Raw genomic sequence first — 22830 nt, 5'->3', positions numbered from 1 at the left:
CCTTCTTAGTATTTCTTTATATCTCAGCATATGGACACTTAACTGTTTGCATATGCTAAGTAGCTACTATAATAAACAATGAAAGTGGTCATATCCATTTATGACCTGTGATAGCTTTAATAGTTTTTGTGAAAAGATTAAAAAAATAACAATCAATGCTGTGGAATTACATGGTTTGCTGCTGTTCAATCCTAATTTATACTCCTTGAATTCTAAAGTGTTTGCAAATTCTAGAAACTTGGTTTATTTATACAAATGGTGTGCTTGCTTGTTCCACCTAAAAGCAATAACCATCAGATTAAAAATACTTGATTTAGATGAAACCTTCTTACAAAATCACTTTTTTAAAAAGGTATAGAATGTAGACACCTGTTTTGTTACTGTACATCAATGACATAATTGAATCCAACACAGGTATAATGAACAGAAGATACTCACTAAGCGGCCAGGAACAGGCAGTGAGTTACCTCCAGCAATGTATTTCTCTCCAGCAATGACTTGCTTATGTTTTGTGGACAAAGCAGTGGGAAGAGAACAGAACTGTACTGAGCTGAATGGAATTTACATGGTGATATGACAGTATCCATAGTTCAAACGAAAAATTTGATAATAGGTTTTCAAAACTCTGAAACACTATTAAATAGTTAAGAAAAGGTCTTCTGTACATTTAACATTTATTTGTACATTAGAATGGATTTACAGGGGCATTGCTGCTCAGTCGCATAGTCGTTTCCAACACTTCGTGACCTCATGGACCAGTCCACGCCAGAGCTCCCTGTCGGCCGCCCCCGCCCCCAGTTCCTTCAAGGTCAAGCCAGTCACTTCAAGGATACCGTCCATCCATCTCGCTCTTGGTCGGCCTCTCTTCCTTTTTCCTTCCATTTTCCCCAGCATCGTGATCTTTTCCAAGCTTTCCTATCTTCTCATGATGTGGCCAAAATACTTCAACTTTGCCTCTAATATACTTCCCTCCAGTGAGCAGCCGGGCATTATTTCCTGGAGGATGGACTGGTTGGATCTTCTTGCAGTCCAAGGCACTCTCAGGATTTTCCTCCAGCACCAGAGTTCAAAAGCATCTATTTTCCTTCATTCAGCCTTCCTCATGGTCCAGCTCTCGCAACCATAGGTTACTATGGGGAATAACATTGTTTTGACTATGCGGACCTTAGTTGCCAGTGTGATATCTCTGCTTTTCACTATTTTATCGAGGTTGGCCATTGCTCTCCTCCCAAGAAGTAAACGTCTTCTGATTTCCTTGCTGCAGTCTGCATCTGCAGTGATCTTCGCACCTAGAAATATAAAGTCTGTCACTGCCTCCACGTTTTCTTCTTCTATTTATCAGTTATCAATAGGTGTAGTTGTCATGATCTTGGTTTTCTTGACGTTTAACTGTAACCCAGCTTTTGCACTTTCTTCTTTCACCCTGGTGATAAGGCTCCTCAGCTCTTCCTCACTTTCGGCCATCAGAGTGGTATCATCTGCATACTTAAGGTTGTTAATGTTTCTTCCAGCAATTTTAACTCCGGCCTTGGAATCGTCAAGCCCCGCACGTCGCATGATGTGTTCTGCATACAAGTTGAATAGGGAGGGTGAAAGTATGCAGCCCTGCCGTACTCCTTTCCCAATGTTGAACCAGTTTGTTGTTCCGTGGTCTGTTCTTACTGTGGCTGCTTGATCTTTATACAGATTTCTCAGGAGACAGACAAGGTGACTTGGTATCCCCATACCACCAAGAACATGCCATAGTTTATTATGATCCACACAGTCGAAGGCTTTAGAATAGTCAATAAAGCAGAAGTAGATGTTTTTCTGAAACTCCCTGGCTTCCTCCATTATCCAGCCGATATTGACGGGGGCATTAACTACCACAAATGCATATGCAGTAGGCAATTGCCAACCCCCCCCCCCCCCCCCAAAAAAAAACCAAACAAAAAAACAGATTGCTTGTTTATGTGTGTGATTATTTGTGAACAAAATAATGAAAAGTATTGTAAATATATGTTACAAAATTCACCGACATGCAGCTTGTTTTTAACTGCCAGTTTAATGTATTTTTAGAACAGTGTTTTCATATAAAAAGATCTGAGAAACATTGTCTACTAACAAAACTCAAAAACAGATAATACTCTTACTGTTTTATATTGTGTAATAGTCTGCCTAAAATTAGAGCTCTGCAATAATACAGAAATGGCAAATATAAAAGAATCCAGATTCTTAGTAAATATTTAAGCATACAGTGTTAAAATAAATTCCTTGTCACATTCTAGGTTTTTGTTTTTTTTAAAAAGCTGCCACAATATGAGAATCCAACTGTCTTATCTTAATACACATTACAATTAACAGATATTATTTACCAATACTGTAATAGATATATAAAACATATGCACAAAGCCATGTGTTCTGCTACCTTTGTGTATATTACTGGAATGCACTGTTATAATTCTAAATATCAAAGTAAAAGGTTAAACAATTATGGTACAATTAAACTGATCTTTTTGGCTTTGCAAAACTTAACATTTGATGTTCATGCTTTCCTTAAATTTCAAAACAGGCAGTTTGTTTCCAGTAATAACAAAGTCCTGTTTAAACATTATGACATTTCCTACCTATTTCTTATATATATTTATAACAGTGACTAAAATAATTTCTTCATCTCTAAATAGATGGCCAATATGATTCTGTTACGAACCCAAAACTGAAATTTAAGAGCAGTGTTTGAATACATATTTTTATGTAACAAATACTAGTGGTATTGCCAATTCTTGCTTTCCAGATACTAACAAGATAGCTGAATCTGAAATCACAACATCAGGAAGTACACTGGTCTTGGTAACCATTATGTTTCTCCATGGAAGTAAGACAAAAGGGGATTCATTAGCTTCAGGTCACTGTCAAGGCCACAAAACATCCCAAAATTTATCACAAAAGTAAAAGAAAAAACATTCACTTTGATAAGATCTGTGAGTACCCCATAGTTAATACTGTACTACAGAATTAGAGTATAGAAGGCAATTGTTCTGACTTTCTTCTAGACGCAACTTCTATAATTATCTATATTAATTAGATACTTATTTCGGTTATTCCTTAGCTCTATATAAACTATAATATGGCTCAATAAAGAGTGCTACAAAAGATTATTTGTATTTCTATTGCTGTTTTAAATATAATTACTTAAATGTAAAGTAAGGGGTGTTCATCTACCTGATGCATATATTAATAAGAGATCACAGCAGTTAAGATAAAGTTTTGCATATATGATGGAAAAAGTTGTTTTACAAGTGGCAGTGCTCAATAGCATATGCTCAACAGTGTGGTCCATTTTCCAATCCTTCTTCTCCCATGCTATCTCCCAGGATATCTGGGGCAGTGTGTGTGGAAATGAGGATTAACACTCCTCATTCTGCTAACAGAGGCAGTTCCATCAGCACTGGATCCAACCATTTTTGTTGTATTGTATACAAAAAAATGGGAACCCAAGCAAAAGATTTAAAACCAACTCTGATTGCTGGGATTAAACAGGTTATGTACAATTGCTGCATGATATGCTGCAAAAAAGGCCACAGTAACAGAACACATACCCTTTTCCTGGCTTTTTCTCTATTGCGTATAACAGCATGTAACTGAGCAAGTCATTTCACAAACAGAAGGCAGTTTTAAAAAATGTCAACGCAATTTTACAAATATATTTTAAAACTTGTGCAACTATAATAACAGAAATGTTGAACAGATATCTCTCCCAAAAATGCAAGTTATTTACATTTGACATAAAGACCATTTAAATCAACTACTGGGTTATCATAAACATTTTTACAAAATGAATAAATTACTTTTGCATAGGTTTCCTCCCCGCTCAATACGAGTGCATACCCTATGAAAAATTAAGCTTGAACATTACTAGAAAAATAAATAAAATGTTATTAAGAATTAGTCTCCTTTGCTACTGCCAGACAATGACGTAGATTTTAGACAAAACAGGCAATAAAAATTCTATATGGCCACTACAATGTTAAAAGACAGCATTAGTAGATCTTAAATACATTATTAAAATGTGATCTTACTGATGTACCTACTGTTGTAATAATGACTAAAAATCCTTATTTTACAGAAAAAAATCCCCCAAAAGAGTTAGAAGCTCTTTTGAATACACAGAACTAAAACAATGACATTTCACAGTACAAGTGACATAACTGTGATCTCACTCCAATTAAACACAGCAGATACATTTATTCTGCCAGAGTAATTTGAAGATGAGGCAATGTAATAAAAAGGTTATAAAGAAAAGCAAAGAACAAACAGCTAATTTTAATCCTCATAGTGACATAAAAAGTGAGTTCTTTTTCAGGACATGATATTGGCAGTGATTCGTTTTGATCCTGCACACAAATAGACTAATAGTTGAATGTAGATTTTGAAATAGTTTAGTATTGTATTAATACAATACTTGTATTTTTCACACCTAAAAGAATGCCATAAATGCATGCGATTTTAGGATATTTTAGAGCATCAGGCACAAAAATCAGAATGTTGATATAAGGAAATGGTCTTATTTTTTCATTTTTAAAGAATCTTAACATTACTAGATTCTCTTCAACAAATAAAAACAGATTGATTTGATATTAGTTAAAATATGTAAAACAGAAAATATACCAAATTAAACAAAAGAATACTGAAACAGAAATATTTAAAAATATTGAAAATCCAACACTCTATGAATTTTCAGTCTAGCAAAAACGGTTCTTAGTATCTTTGTTAGCCCTTTTTTGCAATGTCTCAGAGAAAAAGGAATTAAAAGTTTGTTTTGTAATAGAAATGTACTGCATTAATAAACAGCCCATGCATGGTCTACAAATTATGAGTCTGTGTCACAAGGTAAGTATGTCAACCGATAAGGGTAAACATGATTTTACTGTGATTTGTGTTTATTAACTGAATGTTTACAAGTAAGGTATTTTATCTCCTTAAAAAAGTATACTCATTTTGACTTACCAGAATTGACAAATGTGGCAAGCTACAATATTACACACCCTTTTACTTGCTAGTGTAAATACCTAAGGTTCTATTTAACAGAGTCTGTGGACGAAGGAGTAGAAAGCATGGTGTCATCTGATCTGTAATCTTTTCTAGGATGAAAGTGAGGACTACGTGCATAGCGAGGCTTCAAAGTCATTGATGAAGGATGAGAAAAATTCCTCCTCATTGGATGTATCCTTGTTTCCTTAAAAATGGACATTTCATATTAATAGTGTTATTAGAATATATTCCAAGATAATCTGCTACATATTTTAACATCATTTTAAAAAGATGAAAAATGTGAAACAAAAAATCTTGGCTTGTAAAGGAAGAGATACTTATATGAAATACACATATGAAATCCTCATCTGGTCTGCTCTTATCTCTTGAGAGACAAGAAATTCCTTCCCTTCATTTAAAAGGCCTCATTTTAAATCACACAGTATAATGAGCAGCATCTAGGAGAGAGATCCCCTACCCATAGCTGTAATATGAATTTAAGTAAAGATTACATTCCACAAATGACAGGATTCATCATTACCACCAGAACAAGACTCAATTTCATTTTAAAAAACAATTTGGGAAATAGAGATTAATATATTTTCATGTTTTCAGTTTGCAGCACTATACATGTAGTGCCAAAAACTGGTCCTCCAGTTCTGATGCCTATCAGAGAAATGGGCAGACCTACAAAAGAGAGGAGGGTGGGTTTCTCTGAGGGTATAGATGATTATTCCAAGAACTACAAATACAGTGGAATAACATGTCCTCCTTCATGGCCTCTGTGGCCCCTTTCACACCTGAATAAAATCCCACATTTTCTGCTTTGAACTGGGATATATGGCAGTGAGGACTCAGATATTGTGGATTTTCTGCCTTGATATTCTGGGTTATATGGCTGTGTGGAAGGGCCCTGTGCTTCACACAATTGGGATATTAGGGGGCTTACCAGTGAAAGAGGAGCAGATTAGTCAATGATGGATGAGAGCACTGACCTGCCATAACCCACATCTGTTTGCACTGCAATCCAGGCAGCAGTATCATATGAAAGTGCAGGGCTAAGACCAGGTGTCAGCTCTGCAGACCTCTGCAGCCAAGCACAAGAGGTGGCAACAGCAAGAGAGAAGTGGGAAGGAAGCTGCGCAACTTGGGACTTGCACGCAAGTTGGTATGCCAAATCAGTGATGTTGTAAACCCATCTTGATAACCTTTTTGGTGGCACAAGGGAAACAGCCTTCCTTTTACCATTTTTTTTTGTGTCAGGAGCAACCGGAGTTGCTTCTGGAGTGAGAGAATTGGCCGTCTGCAAGGACATTGCCCAGGGGACGCCCTGATGTTTTGATGTTTTTACCATCCTTGTGGGAGGCTTCTCTCATGTCCCCGCATGGAGCTGGAGCTGATAGAGGGAGCTCATCCGCGCTCTCCCCGGGTGGGATTCAAACCTGGCAGCTTTCAGGTCAGCAACCCAACCTTCAAGTCACGAGGCTTTTATCCCTTAGGCCACCGGAGGCTCCTACCTTTTACCATAGCAAACCAACACTAAGAGATTTTCTGATCCCAGAAGTATGTTATGTGCATGCAACCAGGGTAGAGCCATCTCCAGTGTTGTGGAGGGCTGCGGACAGAAAGACTACATCTCAATTAAGATGCAACAGAAATACCACCTTTTGTAGGAAAACCAGGTATAAAAGGAGGACTGCCTTATTGTTATGAAAGGTTTGCATAGTAGTCTAGCATACTGTCATTGCGAAAGGTTGCATAGAAAGAGTCAGAATTGAGGACAAAAAGTTTGCTCACCCTCTTTATAGAAAGAACTAACTAGAAAGATGGTCTTGAGTGTCCATTTTCAGGATATAGGATCAAGTGTTGAAGGGGCTTCAGAGGTGGTTCTGCCAGTTAATTCTTCTGAAATATAGCTAACAGTGCCTGGTATTTGTTGGTAGTCTCCCATACAAATACTAACCAAGGCTGACTCACCTTAGTTTTCAAGATTAGAAAGGATCTGGAGACTTAAGGATATTTAGGACCAAGATAGGTTCTCTAGCATAAATCAGAAACCACTTGAAGGCTCACAATAAATTTTATTAGTGACAATGAGTACTATAGCACCCTCTGCAGGAAATGGCTTAGATTGTAAGGATTTGTTTATATAATTTTTCTACTAAATGTATCCTCTTTTTCTTCTTATTTATGTCACATATTCACTCCTTCCCAATATGTTGGCTTACAATCCATCATTAAAAACAAAATAAAAGAAATGAGTTGGTTACAGCAGAGGAATCCCACTGGTGAATGGGGAAAGACAATGCTTGTCTGTCTTTTTTCATAACAGCTGTTTTTGTCCTTAATAGACCTGCTTTAGAGGGCCTCTCAACTGTCTAGAGTGGCTGAGCAAGAGGGATTGGTAAACAATTTGATATCTAAGGGAAGACAGCTTTATGCCTTATTTCTACTACAATCTCCCCATCCAACTTGAATCCTATCAATTACCTAAGACATACCCCCCCCCCCCAAATAAACGATCTTATAGGCCTTACTTTAACAGATTCTGGCTGCAACACAGGGGTTGGCATGGCTATGGCACTTTGAGCATAAACTTGATGATATGCTGCCTGAACTCCATGATCAGAATAAGGCTGGTATGCAAAAAAACAAAACAAACAAAAACAATGTTTACAATTACATGAACAATATACCTTTTTATGTAGGCAGAATATGGATATAAGGAAAGTGAAATTATGTTATGACTGTTTCCCCAATATTTGTTTTAGTCAAATACCCATCTTGGGCTAATAGAATGATTCCAAATTTTTGGCAGTTACTTGACAAATACAGAGGTAAATATCCATGCATACTACTGGTAAGTTTGCTATTAGCTTCATACCTATTTAAAAACCTGTTTCTGTCCAAGTGGACTTGGAAATATAGATATTAGGAAAACAACAAAACAAAACAAAAAGCAAAAGAACAAAAAACTTTCCTGTGTGAAATGCATGGATGCCATTGAAAAAACTACTGAACTCCATAACATTAGATCTTAGTTATATGAACTCTATCTTATTTGGAAGTCCCAAATTTCCACTGCAAGAGTGTTCAATGTAAAAAGCCTTGTGTTCATTGCTTATTGGTGTAAAATATCATTGTTGCAAGGTCAGAGACTACTTGCATCACCATGGGAGCAATATATGTAAAGACTGAACCCTCTGAGGTCCATGATGGGTTTCAAAGAGCTGTCCCTCTTTAGGATCATAAAATGCTTGGGAAAGTAACTTGTGGACCAAGCATGAATGTTTCATAGCATTCTTCTGAGTGTGTGTAGCAATTACAAGAAGGCATGTACCATGCCTCATGAAGGTGTGACGAATGAACTGGCTTGCATAACCAATGAGAATGAAGATAAACACTCAAGAGTCCCAACATATTTGTTGTCACACATTGAGATGGTTTGCCAAACAAAGACAATCACAATTTTAAGAAGACACTGAAAAGAAACAGGCAGAAAAGACAGGTCAAAGGATTCAAAGCACATTCCAACTTTCAGTGGAAGTTGCCCTCATCCCTGCTTGCCTAGCCCAGGAAGGTGAAAACACACCTCTGCCATCAGGGGTTTATGGAATGATGAGAGGCAGACTGTTGGAGGTAATGTGAGTGGGATTTTAGGGGTGGTGTAGCTTAAAATGTACTTGTTTTTAACTTTGATATTCATATTTTAATGCATTTGCTCTGTTTTAATTGTACTGTGCCATGTTTCTGTTAGCCATCCTGAGTCCCGCTATCAGGAAAAAGGTGGGATAAAAATAAAGTAAATAAATAAATAAAATGAGAATTGATAGCAGGGTGTATACTTAAGCATGAATTTACTAGGATTAGATGATGAGAGACCACCACTAGACCTCAGACTGAACACTATTATTCTATTTAGGCTTTGTTAGACCATGTTTGCCCAGTTAACATCACTGGCCATATAATTGACTCACATGTCTTAGTGAGTCTTCGTGGGCTCCTGTAAATATATGCAGATGTTTTATAATTAGGTTTTATGTTAGATATATTTTTGATAAGTTACACCTTATTTAATTTATAGATGTCATGTTATAAGTTGCTGTCATAGGTAAGGTTATTTTGTGCTATTAGGTTTGTATCTGTTGTTGCACCAAGGCATCGAATGCTTGCCTTTTTTGTTTATTGGAATCTGCCCTAAGTCCCCTCGGGAAGATAGGGCGGAATATAAATAAAGTTTTATTATTTATCATTATATGTGATCAAACTTCAGCATAACACAGAGAAAAATAACCTGAGATAGAGAAAGATCTGAAATCTGCCCATAGAAGCTAGCTGTTTCAAACTGCTGCTTCAAATTAAATAAGACAGAGTAAGAAACTGCTATCAGTCAGATTGTTGAAGGAAGTAAAAAAATCAGCTCATCCTCCAGAGTCAGCAAGACAAGCCTATTATCTAAATATCAAACAGTAGTTTTATTTATTTTTTCTCAAATTATTGCCAGTCAGAAGATAGGCAAAGCTCAACATGATGGCGCCAAAGCTCCCTTGTGGCCCAGTCAACACTCAGATAAATCCTTAAATATTTAAAATATGTAATAATTAAATAGGCACAGTATCTTAATAATTTATCGAGAATGGATTAACTATTCAGGATATATGGAATCTTTAAAGATAAACATAAATACCTCTGGAACTGCAGCCTCCATTAGCGAAAGAGGAGGGACACATCCACCATCCTGTGTAATTTCCAGTGGTTGATATGTAATTTCAGAAGGATGCAGGTAAAAGAATGAGGTTGGAGAGGCAGGGGACTGAAATAAAAAAGCAATTAAAAAATCTTGCACAATTCCAAACACTCCAGATTAGAGGAGATAATAATAATTCCAAAATAGGCACAGCTAATATATACAGGCAGTTCCTGAGTGAAACACCCGATTTACAAACGACTCATAGTTAAGAATAGGGGTGAGACAACAGGAAGCAAGAGAAATCTCCCCCTCAGAAGGGAAATTCACTCCTGGAAGAGTTATCAGGAGGAAAGGGTATCTCCACTGAAGCTTTATCACCAGTCATGGTTTCTACAAGCCAGATGTTTCAAAATCTAATTCTCATAGGGACAGAAAGTGTGGTGAAATCTTTTGAACAGGGGCGCAGGCAGCAAAATATACTCCACAGGGGTGTTAACCCTGCCCTGTGCTATTCAAACTGAATCAACCTATCTTGTTTGTAACTGGGGGACTGCCTGTATATGAAACTATCTCAAAAAGTGGCCATGGGAAACATAGCTACAGACATAAACTGTGTCTCCTGATATTATCCCTGAAAAGTACATTTTCAACTGTGTAGCCCCTAACAGCAGGATAAATCTCACACTGGTGATGAAAACGACTGGACTGAGTTGGTGATACTACTCAAAAGGTTCATTTCAGACTGACTTTTTGTTTTTGAATGCAGAATGTCATAAAGGGGAATGCAACAGTGTAATACAGACTTACAACACTGTAATTACTGAATAGAATGCCAGTCAGTATTAAAAAAAACTTTAACAAGAACTAAATAAACCAATAAGCCACACCAATACAACATGTATAAACTTAATATTTTTAATATGTGAATTTATCTACTTCGAGGTTATTGGAAATAGGTTGTCAAATATTAAATGGAACCCAGTTTGTCTACTTTCCAAATTCTTCAGTGCCTGCTGTGCCTTTCCCAATGTGATTAATATACCACAAATTGCATCAGTTTTCTGCTTGCATTATATGCCTTCAATGAATCAATGAGTAATAAAAAGGACTAGAAAGGGATAGTGGGTTCCATTCCTCCTCAGCAAGAAGCTGCTAAGGACCCTGTCTAACACATAGCCTCAGGGCCCTTTCAGACTGGTCCTATATCCCAGATCTGATCCCAGGTTTTCTGCTTTAAACTGGATTATAAGTGTCCACACTGCCAGATAATCTGGGATAAACAGAAAACCTGGGATCAGATCCTGGGATATAGAGCCTGCCTGGAAGGTCCCTCAGTTGGCTGAGGGCCCTTCCACACAGGGTCCATAATGTGCAAGCTTGCACACTTTTAAAAACTGAATTAATTAATTAGGCACTGGTTTAGATTGGGGTCTCCCTGAAATATACAGGTCTAATCAAGTATGGGCCCTGTGGGGACTGCCCTCTTGGAAGTCCTGGGACTTCTGTGGGGGCTGTCTGCACAGCCTGGAATTCCCCCTCCGCAAAAACAATTTAAAAATTACTCACCCAGTCGCCAATACCGTGCTGCTGGAGCTCTCCTGGAGCATAGAAATGACACACCAGGAGAAGGAGGGGGTTAGGAGCTCACCCCCCTTTTCCTGGTGCATCATTTCTATGCAGCACAGTAATGGTGACTGGGTGAGGAATTTTTAATTTTTAAGCATTTTCTGGGTTTTTTCTTTGGTGTCTGGGTGCCCTGCTGGAAGGTCTGGCTGGGCATCTAGACACCAAGTGTGGTTTTGGGGGGAGGTGTGTGGACTTTAACCTGCGCCCAATCAGGTTTAAAAAACCCGATTAGGCGCGGGTTAAAGCCCTGTGTGGAACTGGCCTGAGTTGAGGCCTTACCCCAAAATATTGGAAGTGTCCTCCTCAAGACAGTGAATCATCTGCAAATGAATGACAGAAGTGGAGGAAGGAAATCGCTCTCCCTGTCTTGAGCTCTTTGCATTAAAAGTGAATCACACATGTAACAGACAATAGAGACTGAACATATCTCACCTGTGGAATACTCCACTGCCACTGTCCTGGAAGACACTGAGCAGGAGCCTATAACAATTAAAAACACAGTGTGCTAACATACCACATGGTTACATTCCTAATCCATAAATTTTCAGTTAATAATTGTGGAAAATATTACTGATAACCCAGAAAAGTAAAATAAACCAATGAAAACCACAGCAAACATTTCTGTAAACTACATTTCTTCTTTAATAGCATATCATACAGTAGACCCTCTAGATTGGCTGGCTTCTGATCAGCTGTTTCCACTAACTGTGGATCATCCTACCTTGTAGTATTAAGTGGAGGTGATCTGAATGTGGACATACTGAAGTGTGCATGTTCATGTTGCTGTAATTTAATTTGGAATGTGATCATCCACTTTTTATGTATCCACACAGGGTGCTGGAAGTAAATCCTTGCAAATACAGTGGGTCCACTGTAATTACAATTACAATGCAATTATTACTTCCTTTACTGTCTTAGGCCCTTCTACACTCACATATAAAATCCAGATTATCTGCTTTGAACTAGAATATATGGTAGTGTAGACTCATATAATCCAGTTCAAAGTAGATGTGAATTATATACTTTGATAATCTGAATTATATGGCAGTGTAGAAGGGGCCATAGGCTTACTAAAAGAGTATTTGAATCTTACCTGATAATGGTATGTAGGTTGTTGATAAACAGGCTGAGCTACCATCACAGGAGAACTGGAAATAGAACGTGACTTAAAAAAAAAAAGACAGGTAATCAGAATTTTACAACCATCTTTTAAAAAACATTAAGAAACACAAATTATTCAGCTATTAAAGCACAAAGTATTTGATCAGTGATATTAAATAGCAGATGAAGAAATCTAGGAGTGTATGAACTATTCCACTTCACTATCCTATATGGGAGGGCTAATGTACTTGTTTATCCTCCACTTGCACTCAACTTCCCTCGCCTGCATGAGCTGAGTAAGGCTTCCTCCATAATTCTGCCCACCCTTTAGATTGTTCTGCCTATTGTTCATAATTAGTGGAACTCCATCTTTCATGAAAGTTTCTCTGCAATAGATCTATGAAATAAAATCACACAACCTGAGATGTAGCACTCATAATTTGTGACCATCAAGAATTTGGCTCACATAAACAATAAAGAAAACCAAGTAAAATGAAACAAGATCCTTGCAATGGTAAATTGAATCACATATGCCAGCATTGGCCCATAAAATACTTACAGGCCATGGCTGTGGAACAGATGTAATTTCAGGAGTATGAAAGTATGCCACTCCATTATGGTATGTGTATGGATATCCAGTTGAAGTGGTTAAGTACATGGTTCCAGCTGCTGGCATTATGCTGGACCCTAAAATAAAATAAACGCACAAACACTTTGGAGACTTAAATGAACAAAACAATGAGAATGGGAATAATTTATAACAAAGTTTATAACAAATTGCTGGAATGGTCAACAGAAAAAGAAGGACTGAAGGTCTGCATGATTAGTTGGGCAGAAAACATATGAAGACCAATAACTTTAAGTGAATGGGAACAAGTCTGGAATAAAAAATTAAAATATATCTATGCAACTGATCTAAAAGAAAACTGGCTTGAAATGTTCCATCGGTGATACATGACAACAACTAAAAAAATAAAAAAAATAAAATTAAAAAAAAGGATAACGTATAAAGGGGCAGAAAAGAACTGTTGGAAATGCCAGGACCATGATGGGAGCTTTTAACACATGTGGTTGTCTTGCAAAAAGGCCACGAACTATTGGAAGACAATTTATGAAGAATGCCAGAAAATTGTCAAAATGAAATTCCCTAAAAAAACGGAATATTATCTATTAGGAATAACGGACAAGGAAATGACCCTTGATATGAATAAATATATTTTATTTACATACATGAATACTGCTGCCAGGATCATCTATGCGAGACATTGGATACACCAGAAATACACGAATGGAGAAATAAACTACTTGAGATTAAAGACATGGACAAACTAACTTTTTTTATAAAAAAGAATTCGGGAAATCCCATGAAAAAACAAAATGGGGGCTCATTGAGGAATACTTTAAAAAGATAAAAGAGAAATAAAATCAATAAATAACACAAATGCTTGACAAAGGAAAAGGAGAAGGTTGACTAGGAGAATTCCAGGAAAGACTGGAAGGACAAACAAGAATAAAACTGCAAAGGACTATAAGGAAGTCGAACAATTTTATTTTTATTGTTTTTTTCCTTTTTTCCCTTTTTTTCTTTTTTAATTTTTCTTCATTTTTCTTTGCTCCCCCTTTCCTTTTTTTCTTACCCACCCATACCCCACTCCCCTGCCTGTCCCCTTACAAAACATGCCCTTTATCTCTTTTACCCTTCTTTTACTCAGCAAAATTCAATTAAAAAAAAGAGAGAGAATGGGAATAATGATATTTATTTTAATACATATGAACTGGGAGCTCTTGGGAAAGCAAGCTGTAGATTCCTTAGTTTCCAGGTAAAGTATAACTCCCACAATGCATTCAACACTACTCAGGGAAGGAGATTCACTAATACACAAGAATGGTTTACATGAGGTGCAGAGAACTGTAGCTAGAGGAGGTAAAACAATCTTGTTCCATTTGAACAACACTGCTTACAGAATATATATTAATAATTAAAGTGCAAACATTAATTAACATTAAGATTACTGCTATTTAAATTAATGATAAGGTAAAGGTAAAGGTTTTCCCCTGACATTAAGTCTAGTTGTGTCCGACTCAGGGTTAGTGCTCAAGTCAAAGAGCCAGTGTTGTCCGTAGACATCTTCAAGGTCATGTAGCTGGCATGACTGCATGGAGCACTATTACCTTCCCGCAGATATGGTACCAATTGATCTACTCACATTTGAATGTTTTCAAACTGCTATGTGGGCAGAAGCTGGAGCTAACAGCAGGAGCTCACTCTGCTCCCTGGATTTGAACTGCTGACCTTTTGGTCAGCAAGTTCAGCAGCTCAGTGGTTTAACCCACTGCGGGCTCTAATTAATTAATTAATTAATTAATTAATTATATACATTAACAAATGATACAGAATAAAGGGATGAATGCAATAGAAAGTAAGAACCTTTTTCCACCACAAAAGGTATGGGCATCTTCAGATGGAAAGAAAATCAGGCCATCTTCATCAGGAAATTTTAGGGTTGATAGTAGAGAAACAGAATACAGTACCAGATAATTGTCTACAGGAGGGGTTCTCAAATTTTTTCAGCTGTGGAGCCCTTCTTGAAGGAAAAGTTTATCTTGGAGCCCCAATAAACATTTATGATTATATCAGCGGTTCTCAAAGTGTGCTCTGTGGAGGAAAAGCATAAACAAAGCACCCCCTACAGATGGCCACCCAGCGTTTGTAATAATAATAATAATAGCAACTCCAGGGGCCATCCAGTCCAACCCCTTCTGCCATTCAGTATAAGCACAAAGCCAAGCATACCCAACAGATGGCTATCCAGCTTTTGTAGTAGTAGTAGTCGTAGTAATAACAACAGTAGCAGAAACCCCAGGGGCCATCCAGTCCAACCCCCTTCTGCCATGCAGAAAAATGTTCTGGAAGCAAGGAAGTCAGGGGGGAAAGGGTCTGCATGGTAAGGGAAGGAAAAAGGGAAGGTAAGGAGGGAAGGGGAAGGGAAAGAGAGAAGGAGAAAGGAGCCCTTTACAGCTGGGGTCGCCAGCTTCAGCATGTTCCAGCCCAGGATGGCGATGGCGGCAACATCCAAGCACTGCTTCTCCATCGAGTCATGGTGGGCAAGGATCCACTCCCTCCAGAAAGAGCCCTATAGCTGGCCCTAGATTTCCCACCCGGGGGGCCTGGAGACCACCTTCCCCACTGGCACTACTTCTGTGCTCCCAGCCCACAATCTATGGGACCCCCCTGCCAAAATGCTCTTCGCAGAGAGTTCCGCTGACGCTACTGCTCCTGCCCTACGGCCCACTTCACGCCTCCCTTCCATCACGCTCTGGTGGTGCATGCTTTAGCTATTGGCATTTCAGCATTAGTTGCTTTGATAGTGGGTGCTTTCAGTGGTCCGCGCTTCTGGTGGTGGGAGAATAACCCATTGACTGGTGCCCCCTTCCCCACCGTGCGCTTGGAAGGGAAGGAGGAGAGGGAGGAGGGAAGCACAAAGCCTCTGACTGCTTCGCAGAGCCCTAAGGGCTCCATTCAGCACACATTTGAGAACTGCTGATCAACAGCATTAGAATGATCTCAGATATTTTCCCCATTACATTTATCATCTTCGCAAAAAGAAAGGGGGGAGCAAGCAAACAAATACATACGAGGAATCCCTACTTGTTGTTTTCTTATTGCTGGACCAATGTTTAGTTTCTTATCCTTGTAATTTAGTTTTTCAGCCTAAAGAAAACAAAAAATATACAAAATATTGCTTCAATGCATTTTTTATTTTATTGTGCTGAAATAATGAATACATCAACAGGCTAACTATAACAATTTGAACAGAAGCATTTGCATTTTACCTCATCATCTAATGGAAATGTCTTGTGGACCTAAACTAAAATCTTTGCCAAAATCTTTAATGGTGTAGAATATTCTGAATGGTGATAATTTCCAAGACTGAAATGAAGAAATTACTGCTTATTTGTTGGCAAGGTCTAAAGACTTTTGCCATTTAGGCAGGTATTTGCTTAAATAATGGCTCTAATTGGGCTTTTAAATTAGATACAGCCCCTTTGTGAATTCTTAAAGAAAATGGTGTGGTTTTTAATACAGTTGTCTCAGTTATCCGACTTCCGCTCATCTGACACTCTGAATTATCCGATGGGTCTTAGCGAGGAGGGAGAGGGAAAAAGAGGGCGGGTGAGTGAGTGAGGCAGGCAGGCTGCAAAGGCAACAGCAGCGATAGAAGCAGGAGCCTCGCCACCTATTCCAGGCTCCTCTTTCTGCCACCGCTGACCTATTTGCAGCCTGCCCTCCCTCCCTCTCTCACTCACCTGCCTTCTTTTTCCCTCTCCCTCCTTATCGGTAAGACCTGGCCAGTGAATGAGAGGGAGGGCAGACTGCAAAGGTGACAGTAGCGTTAGAAACAAGGGCCTGGCTGCTTCTTCCAGGCTCCTGCTTCTGCTGCTGCCTCTGCAGCCCTCCCTCCCTCCCTCATTCACCTGCCTTCTTTTTCCCGCTCCCTCCTCCTTGCCAAGACTCGGCCGGTGAAGAGAGAGGGCAGGCTGCAAGGGTGACAGCAGCGGCAGAAGCAGGAGCCTGGAAGAGGCGGCCACGCTCCTGCTCCCACTGCCACCTTTGCCGCCCTCCCTCGCTCATCACCGGGCCGGGTCTTAGCAGCCACCTGACCTGGTGAGCAGGCGAGCAAGTGAGGGAGAACGGGTGAGCGACGGGAGGCCTATCCCTCTCTATCATCCAACAATTTTGCTCATCTGACATTCTGCCCGCTCGCTTATGTCAGATAACTGAGACTCTGCTGTAATCACACAATATCCAACACATATCTGGTCAACTTTGTATAGATGCTGGCTACATTGAAACATGCAGTGAAAAGGAGGTTTGTGAATCCTAACAAATTTGTGAATCATAATAATTATTATGGAAATTCCATAGTTTGACCAAAATAACCTTTCTAAATGAACAGAGAAGAATATATTAACCAGTATGTAGACCTGTAATCAGGTCCCAGGATTTTTTACCCCCCATTTAAAATGCAGGGTTTGGTACTGTTTGGAAGCACCCTCAGGCTTTCCTGTGTTTGAGCAGTGCAAACACCCAGCCTCGATTCCTATGTGGACTAAGGGGTGGGTGTTTTCTGGTTGCAGTACTGCTAGCATATGACTTTTGAATCTACAAGTGTCGTAGTATGGCTGATATATGACTACTGTACTGAACATAAATCAAGAGCATTTTGAATATGAACCTGATCTGAATGGTAAAGCGTTTTAACATGCATCTCATTTAAATTATACTTCAATCACAGGCAATGTTAAAAATGCAATTAAGCGAAATAAGGGCATTCTGTTATGGAATAAATGAGGGATTTGCACCATTGGAATAAAATTTCCATCATCTTTGACTAGTGGCCTGGCTGTAACCAGTGATCTCAGGTTACCAGCTTCTGTATTACAGGATACTCCTCAACACATAAGAGTGGTGACCACTTAACGTAACTGTGTAACTAAAATATTTCTAGTGAGGGTAGCTAAAATAGTTCACTAACATTTGTAAAGAATCAAAAGTACCACTGTACATAGAATATGCATAAGGTAACTGTAATAAAATAATACTGGTAAAATCAAGAATACAGAATACACACACACATATTAAAAATTACCTCTTGTAAAATTTTTTGTGCATCTTCCTGTGTTTCAAATGTGATGAAACCATACCTAATAAAAACAGCATAAATTATATTTATAAAGTTTCTAAATAACTTCTATTTGATACTGATTTCAACTTCTACTCAATAATCACATAAAAAGAGCTCTATGACTACAAGAAAACAAATTGCATTTACTATGTATCTACTGAATACACTTGGTGTTAAAATGTGTTATGTACTATATTATGATAAACACAAAGCAAATCAGATATGCCATGCTCTTCGTCAAGATGTTGTGGAACAAGCTCACAGAACTGTTGGAGGGGATAGTTTAGCCAAATGATATTGTCCCGTCCCCTGCAGTGAGATGCCATGATACTGATGTCCCCTTCCTAACAACAATCTAAAGATTCTGCCTTCCTCAGGAAATGGTGCATATTCCCCCTTCGTCAGGCCTGACGGTGAAGATGCTGCCATACCTAGACGATCCACCATTGCCCTAACCAGTCATCATCTTCCCATCCTTCCATTTGTATACATAAGACAACTTAGTGGATGGTCTATTCACTGCAGTTATGGTGTTTTAGTACCAGGAAGAGACATTATGGGAACACCTTCCAGTGGTCATCTTGAGAATATCCAGGTTTGATTTACTCACCTGTCCTTTGAGGATGGTGAGAGTGTCTTGTCGATATGGAAAGTGGAGATAACTGTCTCTAGACAGATGGAAAAGTGGAGCAAACCATCATTGCCTTGTCCACCATAGCATGATGAGAAAGCATTTTACACTGTAATTTGAGTTTTTTAATACCACAGTGTGAAAGGGTCCAGCGTTATCCATTCCGGCAGTTAGTTGCAACAAACAAGACTCCGATAGCTGCTTGTAATTTTCCCAGTAACTTCTTTATTTCAGTCACACCGACAACTCAAATCCAATGGAGCTCCCCCTTCTTCTCCCACTCCCGCCCTCTTATCTCTCTCCTTACACTCCCCCCTCCCTCCTTCCAACTACTACACATCTGTCTCCATGCTTGCATTGATTCAGCGTCCTTGGATCTTGCTGGTGTTTTAAAGGAAGAGCTTCCTTCTAACTCCAGGGCGAGACCCTCCACTGTCTCCCCCTTACACACAGTGATTAAAATGTTTTTCCACCACCAACGTATGTAGCACACTGATGTGGAGTACACCTTCCTTGCTAATCCACCTGTCCTTTACTGAAAGATTTATATAGAGTCCCCCAGTCTCCAAGAAGGCCTCTGCCATAAGCATTATTTTGGGCTATAAAGGAAGAAAGGGGATGCAACCTTGGACATTGTTGGTCCATTGTTGGCCCACTGAAGCGAGACAAAAGGTGTGACTGTACAGCAGGGAATCTCAAACTTTTTAAACAGGGAGCCAGTTCACTGTCTCTCGGACTGCTGGAGGGCCAGACTATAGTTTTTTAAAAAAACTATGAACAAATTCCTATGCACACTGCACATATCTTATTTTGAAGTAAAAAAAACCAGGAACAAATACAGCCTAAATGTTAATAATAATCATCATAATAAATATAATAAAGAGGGTTGGAAGAGACCCCTTGGGCCATCTAGTCCAACCCCCTTCTGCTTTTGTGCACCAAAACATAACAAAAGCACCCCTGACAGATGGCCACCCAGCCTCAATGTTAATAAGAAGGAGGAGGGGGGGGGGTTTGGGAGAGTCCCCTTGGGCCATCTAGTCCAACCCCCTTCTGCCTTTGTGCACCAAAATATAATCAAAGCACTCCTGACAGATAGCCACCCAAAAACAACAACAACGTAATAATTAAAATACCGTAATAAACAGACTTGGAAGAGGCCCCTTGGGCCATCTAGTCCAACCCCCTTCTGCCTTTGTGCACAAAAAGCACAAGCAAAGCATCCCCGACAGATGGAAGGTGCACGTGGGCGAGGGAGGAGGGGGGAGAAGTGCCTGCCTTTCCCTCCTCCCTCACCCCGCAAGCACTTTCCTTGGCGGCAGAGGGTGTCGGTTTGTCCCCGTGGCAGCGGCTCCCTCCTCCATCACCGAGGAAAGCGCGCACTGGGCAAGGGAGGAGGCAGGAAAGCTGCGTGCGGGGCGAGTGAGGAGGCAGGAAAGGCACGCGCCTTTCCCTCCTCCTGTGGCAGCGGCGAAAAAGGTGTGCACAGGGCAAAGGAGGAAGAAAAGGCATGCACGCCTTTCCCTCCTTCTCCTTCATGCCGCACGCGCCTTCTTCGACGGAGGAGGGAACCGCCATCAAGGAGACAAATCTCGCCGCCGTGGGGACAAACCCACAGGACAGACAGCGACAGCAAAAACACCCAGCAGGCCACATGTGGCCCACGGGCCGTAGTTTAGGGACCCCTGCTATAGAGGATGAACTCTAAGTCTCATCAATGATGTCACTATTGAAGTAGAAGACATACATCTGAGAAATATCTGGACAATCTTCTGAGGACATCCATCAATCACCATAAGCCATTGATTCTACCAACAGGAGAACCCAATACCTTTTGTCTGAGAGAGAGGTGTAGATGTTCAGGAATACGGAACAGCCTCAATAAACCTTACTGTTTGAGATGGTATCAAGCAACATTTTTCAAAGTTAACAAAAATGTCAAGTGGGTGTACAGTATCCTCAGTATCATCTAGAAGTTTGTTCCTCAAATTTGAAACAAGGAGCCAATTGTCGTTTTAAGAGACGATCATGATACCGTCTTACCTGAGCCAACCAGCAACAACAACCATACAGATCAAACGATGAAAACATACTCAAAACAGGTGAAGTCCAAATGAAGATCAGAGGCCAAAACAAGTCAAAAGGGGTTACTACAGAATAACTAAAAAACTAAGCTACATTTCAAAGAAGAGAGGAATAAAGAACGGATAAGCCAAACACCAAAGAAAACAGCTGCTAATAGTTCCCTTGATGCTGCTGCTGTAGTAGATGGTAAAAAATGAAGGGATTAGGCAGCAAAAGTGAGGCTATGGCACTGAGAGGATGGGTGTTGCTACCGCTGAAAAGCTTTTGTAATAGCTCTAAGAGGTTCAAATTGGTGTTCTGCACAGGTACAATGTGGGTCATAGAAAACACTAAGAAGAAGAAAAGTATCTTATTGTAAGGAACAAATCACCAGTGCACTTCTGTTATATTATGTGGCTTGCACCACCTCTGGTCCACTCCATAGAAATCTTTCCTGTGAAATAGATATACAAAACCGTTCTATACATTAGCAAGAAACGTTTGGGAAAATGCAGATCTAGCTAGATTCACACTACTCAAATGTATCAAAACTCAGAAAGCTGATAAAGAACTACTTTAAATTTATAGGACAGTGGTTCTCAACCTGTGGGTCCATAGATGTTTTGGCCTTCAACTCCCAGAAATCCTAACAGCTGGTAAACTGACTGGGATTTCTGGAGTTGTAGGCCAAGTTGAGAACCACTGTTATAGGATGTAGTGGGCATGTGTATCACCATTTCACATGGTTTTTCTCTCTCCTATAATTTTAAGAGAAAAAAAGAAACAGTAGAGTGATTAGTGATTATATTCTTAAGAAAGTTAGGTGATTCTTACCATGATTGCTGCTATAATTAACTTATAACTCCCAACATACTCCATCAGAGAATATGACTTTTGAAGGGAAAAGTTTGGGCACAATCTGGCTCAAATTCATATACTGCAACTGAGATAACTGGATCTTAGACTAAACCAGGCCTGACCAACAATGGCCCATTAAGCGCAGCCCCTTGCCATTGTTTTGAGTGCCCGGCTGCCCTCGCCTCCCCCTGGCATTTGCATGCCCCACCACCCCCACCGCCTCTGTTGCCATTTGCACACTCTGTCCCCCCAGCCACGTTTTTGGGGGCTGGAAGGATGGACTTCCCTGTCTATCTTGGGGGGTTTGGAGGGGCGATTCTTCTTATCCATTTTAGGGTCTGCAGATGGATATGATGGATAAGCTAGGAAAGGGCATCCATCTTGGGATCTGGAAGGCTTGTTTGAAACAACCAGAAGCCACACAGCAACCCTCATTAATCATTAATTAAACATTACTTTGAAAGCAAGGTGCTAAAAATCTATTTGCGGCCCCAAGAGGCTTAGCTTATTTAATTTTGGCCACTTACTACTGGCAAGTTGTGCAGGCCTGGACTGAACAATTACCTTCAGTTTAACCTACTGTGTATATACTACTGTATAAATATAGAAATTTTTATACAGAAGTCTACCTTTACTCTTATTAGTAGCTAAGTTCTCTGGAGAAACAGCAGAAAAATATAACACATTTAATATATGTACAAAATCACTGCGTACGTTAGCTAAGGATTCTGTCTACTAGAGAGAATATTAAATATTATTAAAGTAATATGTTGGGAAAGACAACATAAAAAGTTCCATTTGAAAACTAAGCATTCAACCAGGTAGGGAATCAACATTTTTCCTATTAGATTTCCAAGTTAATGATGCTGGATCAGCAAAAACAGTGCTCAGATATCTTACTCAATACAGTTCTCATTTGCTACTGCATTGTTATTTTTATAGCTGTTAACATTTATATTTCTACTTTTTATAGATATAATGTTTATTATTTTAATAAACAACTTGAAAACATAATCCACCCCAGGATATAATGAAACACCGGAGGTAATATATTGTACATCTCCCCCAATTTTTTGTGTGTGTCAAGGACGACTTGAGAAATTGCAAGTCGTTTCTTATGTGAGAGAATTGGCCATCTGCAAGGATGTTGCCCAGGGGATGCC

The 22830-nt window shown here is 39.4% G+C and overlaps 1 protein-coding gene across 7 annotated transcripts in view; it reads right to left on the bottom strand.

The window, feature by feature from the left end:
- Positions 1-2025: 2025 nt before the first annotated feature.
- The window catches only part of boll (boule homolog, RNA binding protein), a 40190-nt gene continuing 19385 nt past the window's right edge, over positions 2026-22830 (bottom strand). For all 7 annotated transcript variants that reach the window (XM_008120074.3, XM_016997176.2, XM_008120073.3 and 4 more), the window contains 8 exons: positions 18079-18133; positions 16064-16139; positions 12987-13114; positions 12420-12491; positions 11759-11806; positions 9698-9823; positions 7548-7646; positions 2026-5215 (listed from right to left, as the gene is read on the bottom strand). In XM_008120074.3, coding sequence (XP_008118281.1) covers positions 5057-5215; positions 7548-7646; positions 9698-9823; positions 11759-11806; positions 12420-12491; positions 12987-13114; positions 16064-16139; positions 18079-18133 — 763 coding nt within the window. In that variant the 3' untranslated portion in view covers positions 2026-5056. The remainder of the gene's footprint in view (positions 5216-7547; positions 7647-9697; positions 9824-11758; positions 11807-12419; positions 12492-12986; positions 13115-16063; positions 16140-18078; positions 18134-22830) is intronic.

The sequence above is a fragment of the Anolis carolinensis genome, chromosome 1 (assembly GCF_035594765.1).
Source record: "Anolis carolinensis isolate JA03-04 chromosome 1, rAnoCar3.1.pri, whole genome shotgun sequence".
Lineage (NCBI taxonomy): Eukaryota > Metazoa > Chordata > Lepidosauria > Squamata > Dactyloidae > Anolis > Anolis carolinensis.
The sequence above is the reverse complement of the archived record's forward strand: the minus strand, read 5'-3'. Positions and strand labels throughout refer to the sequence as shown.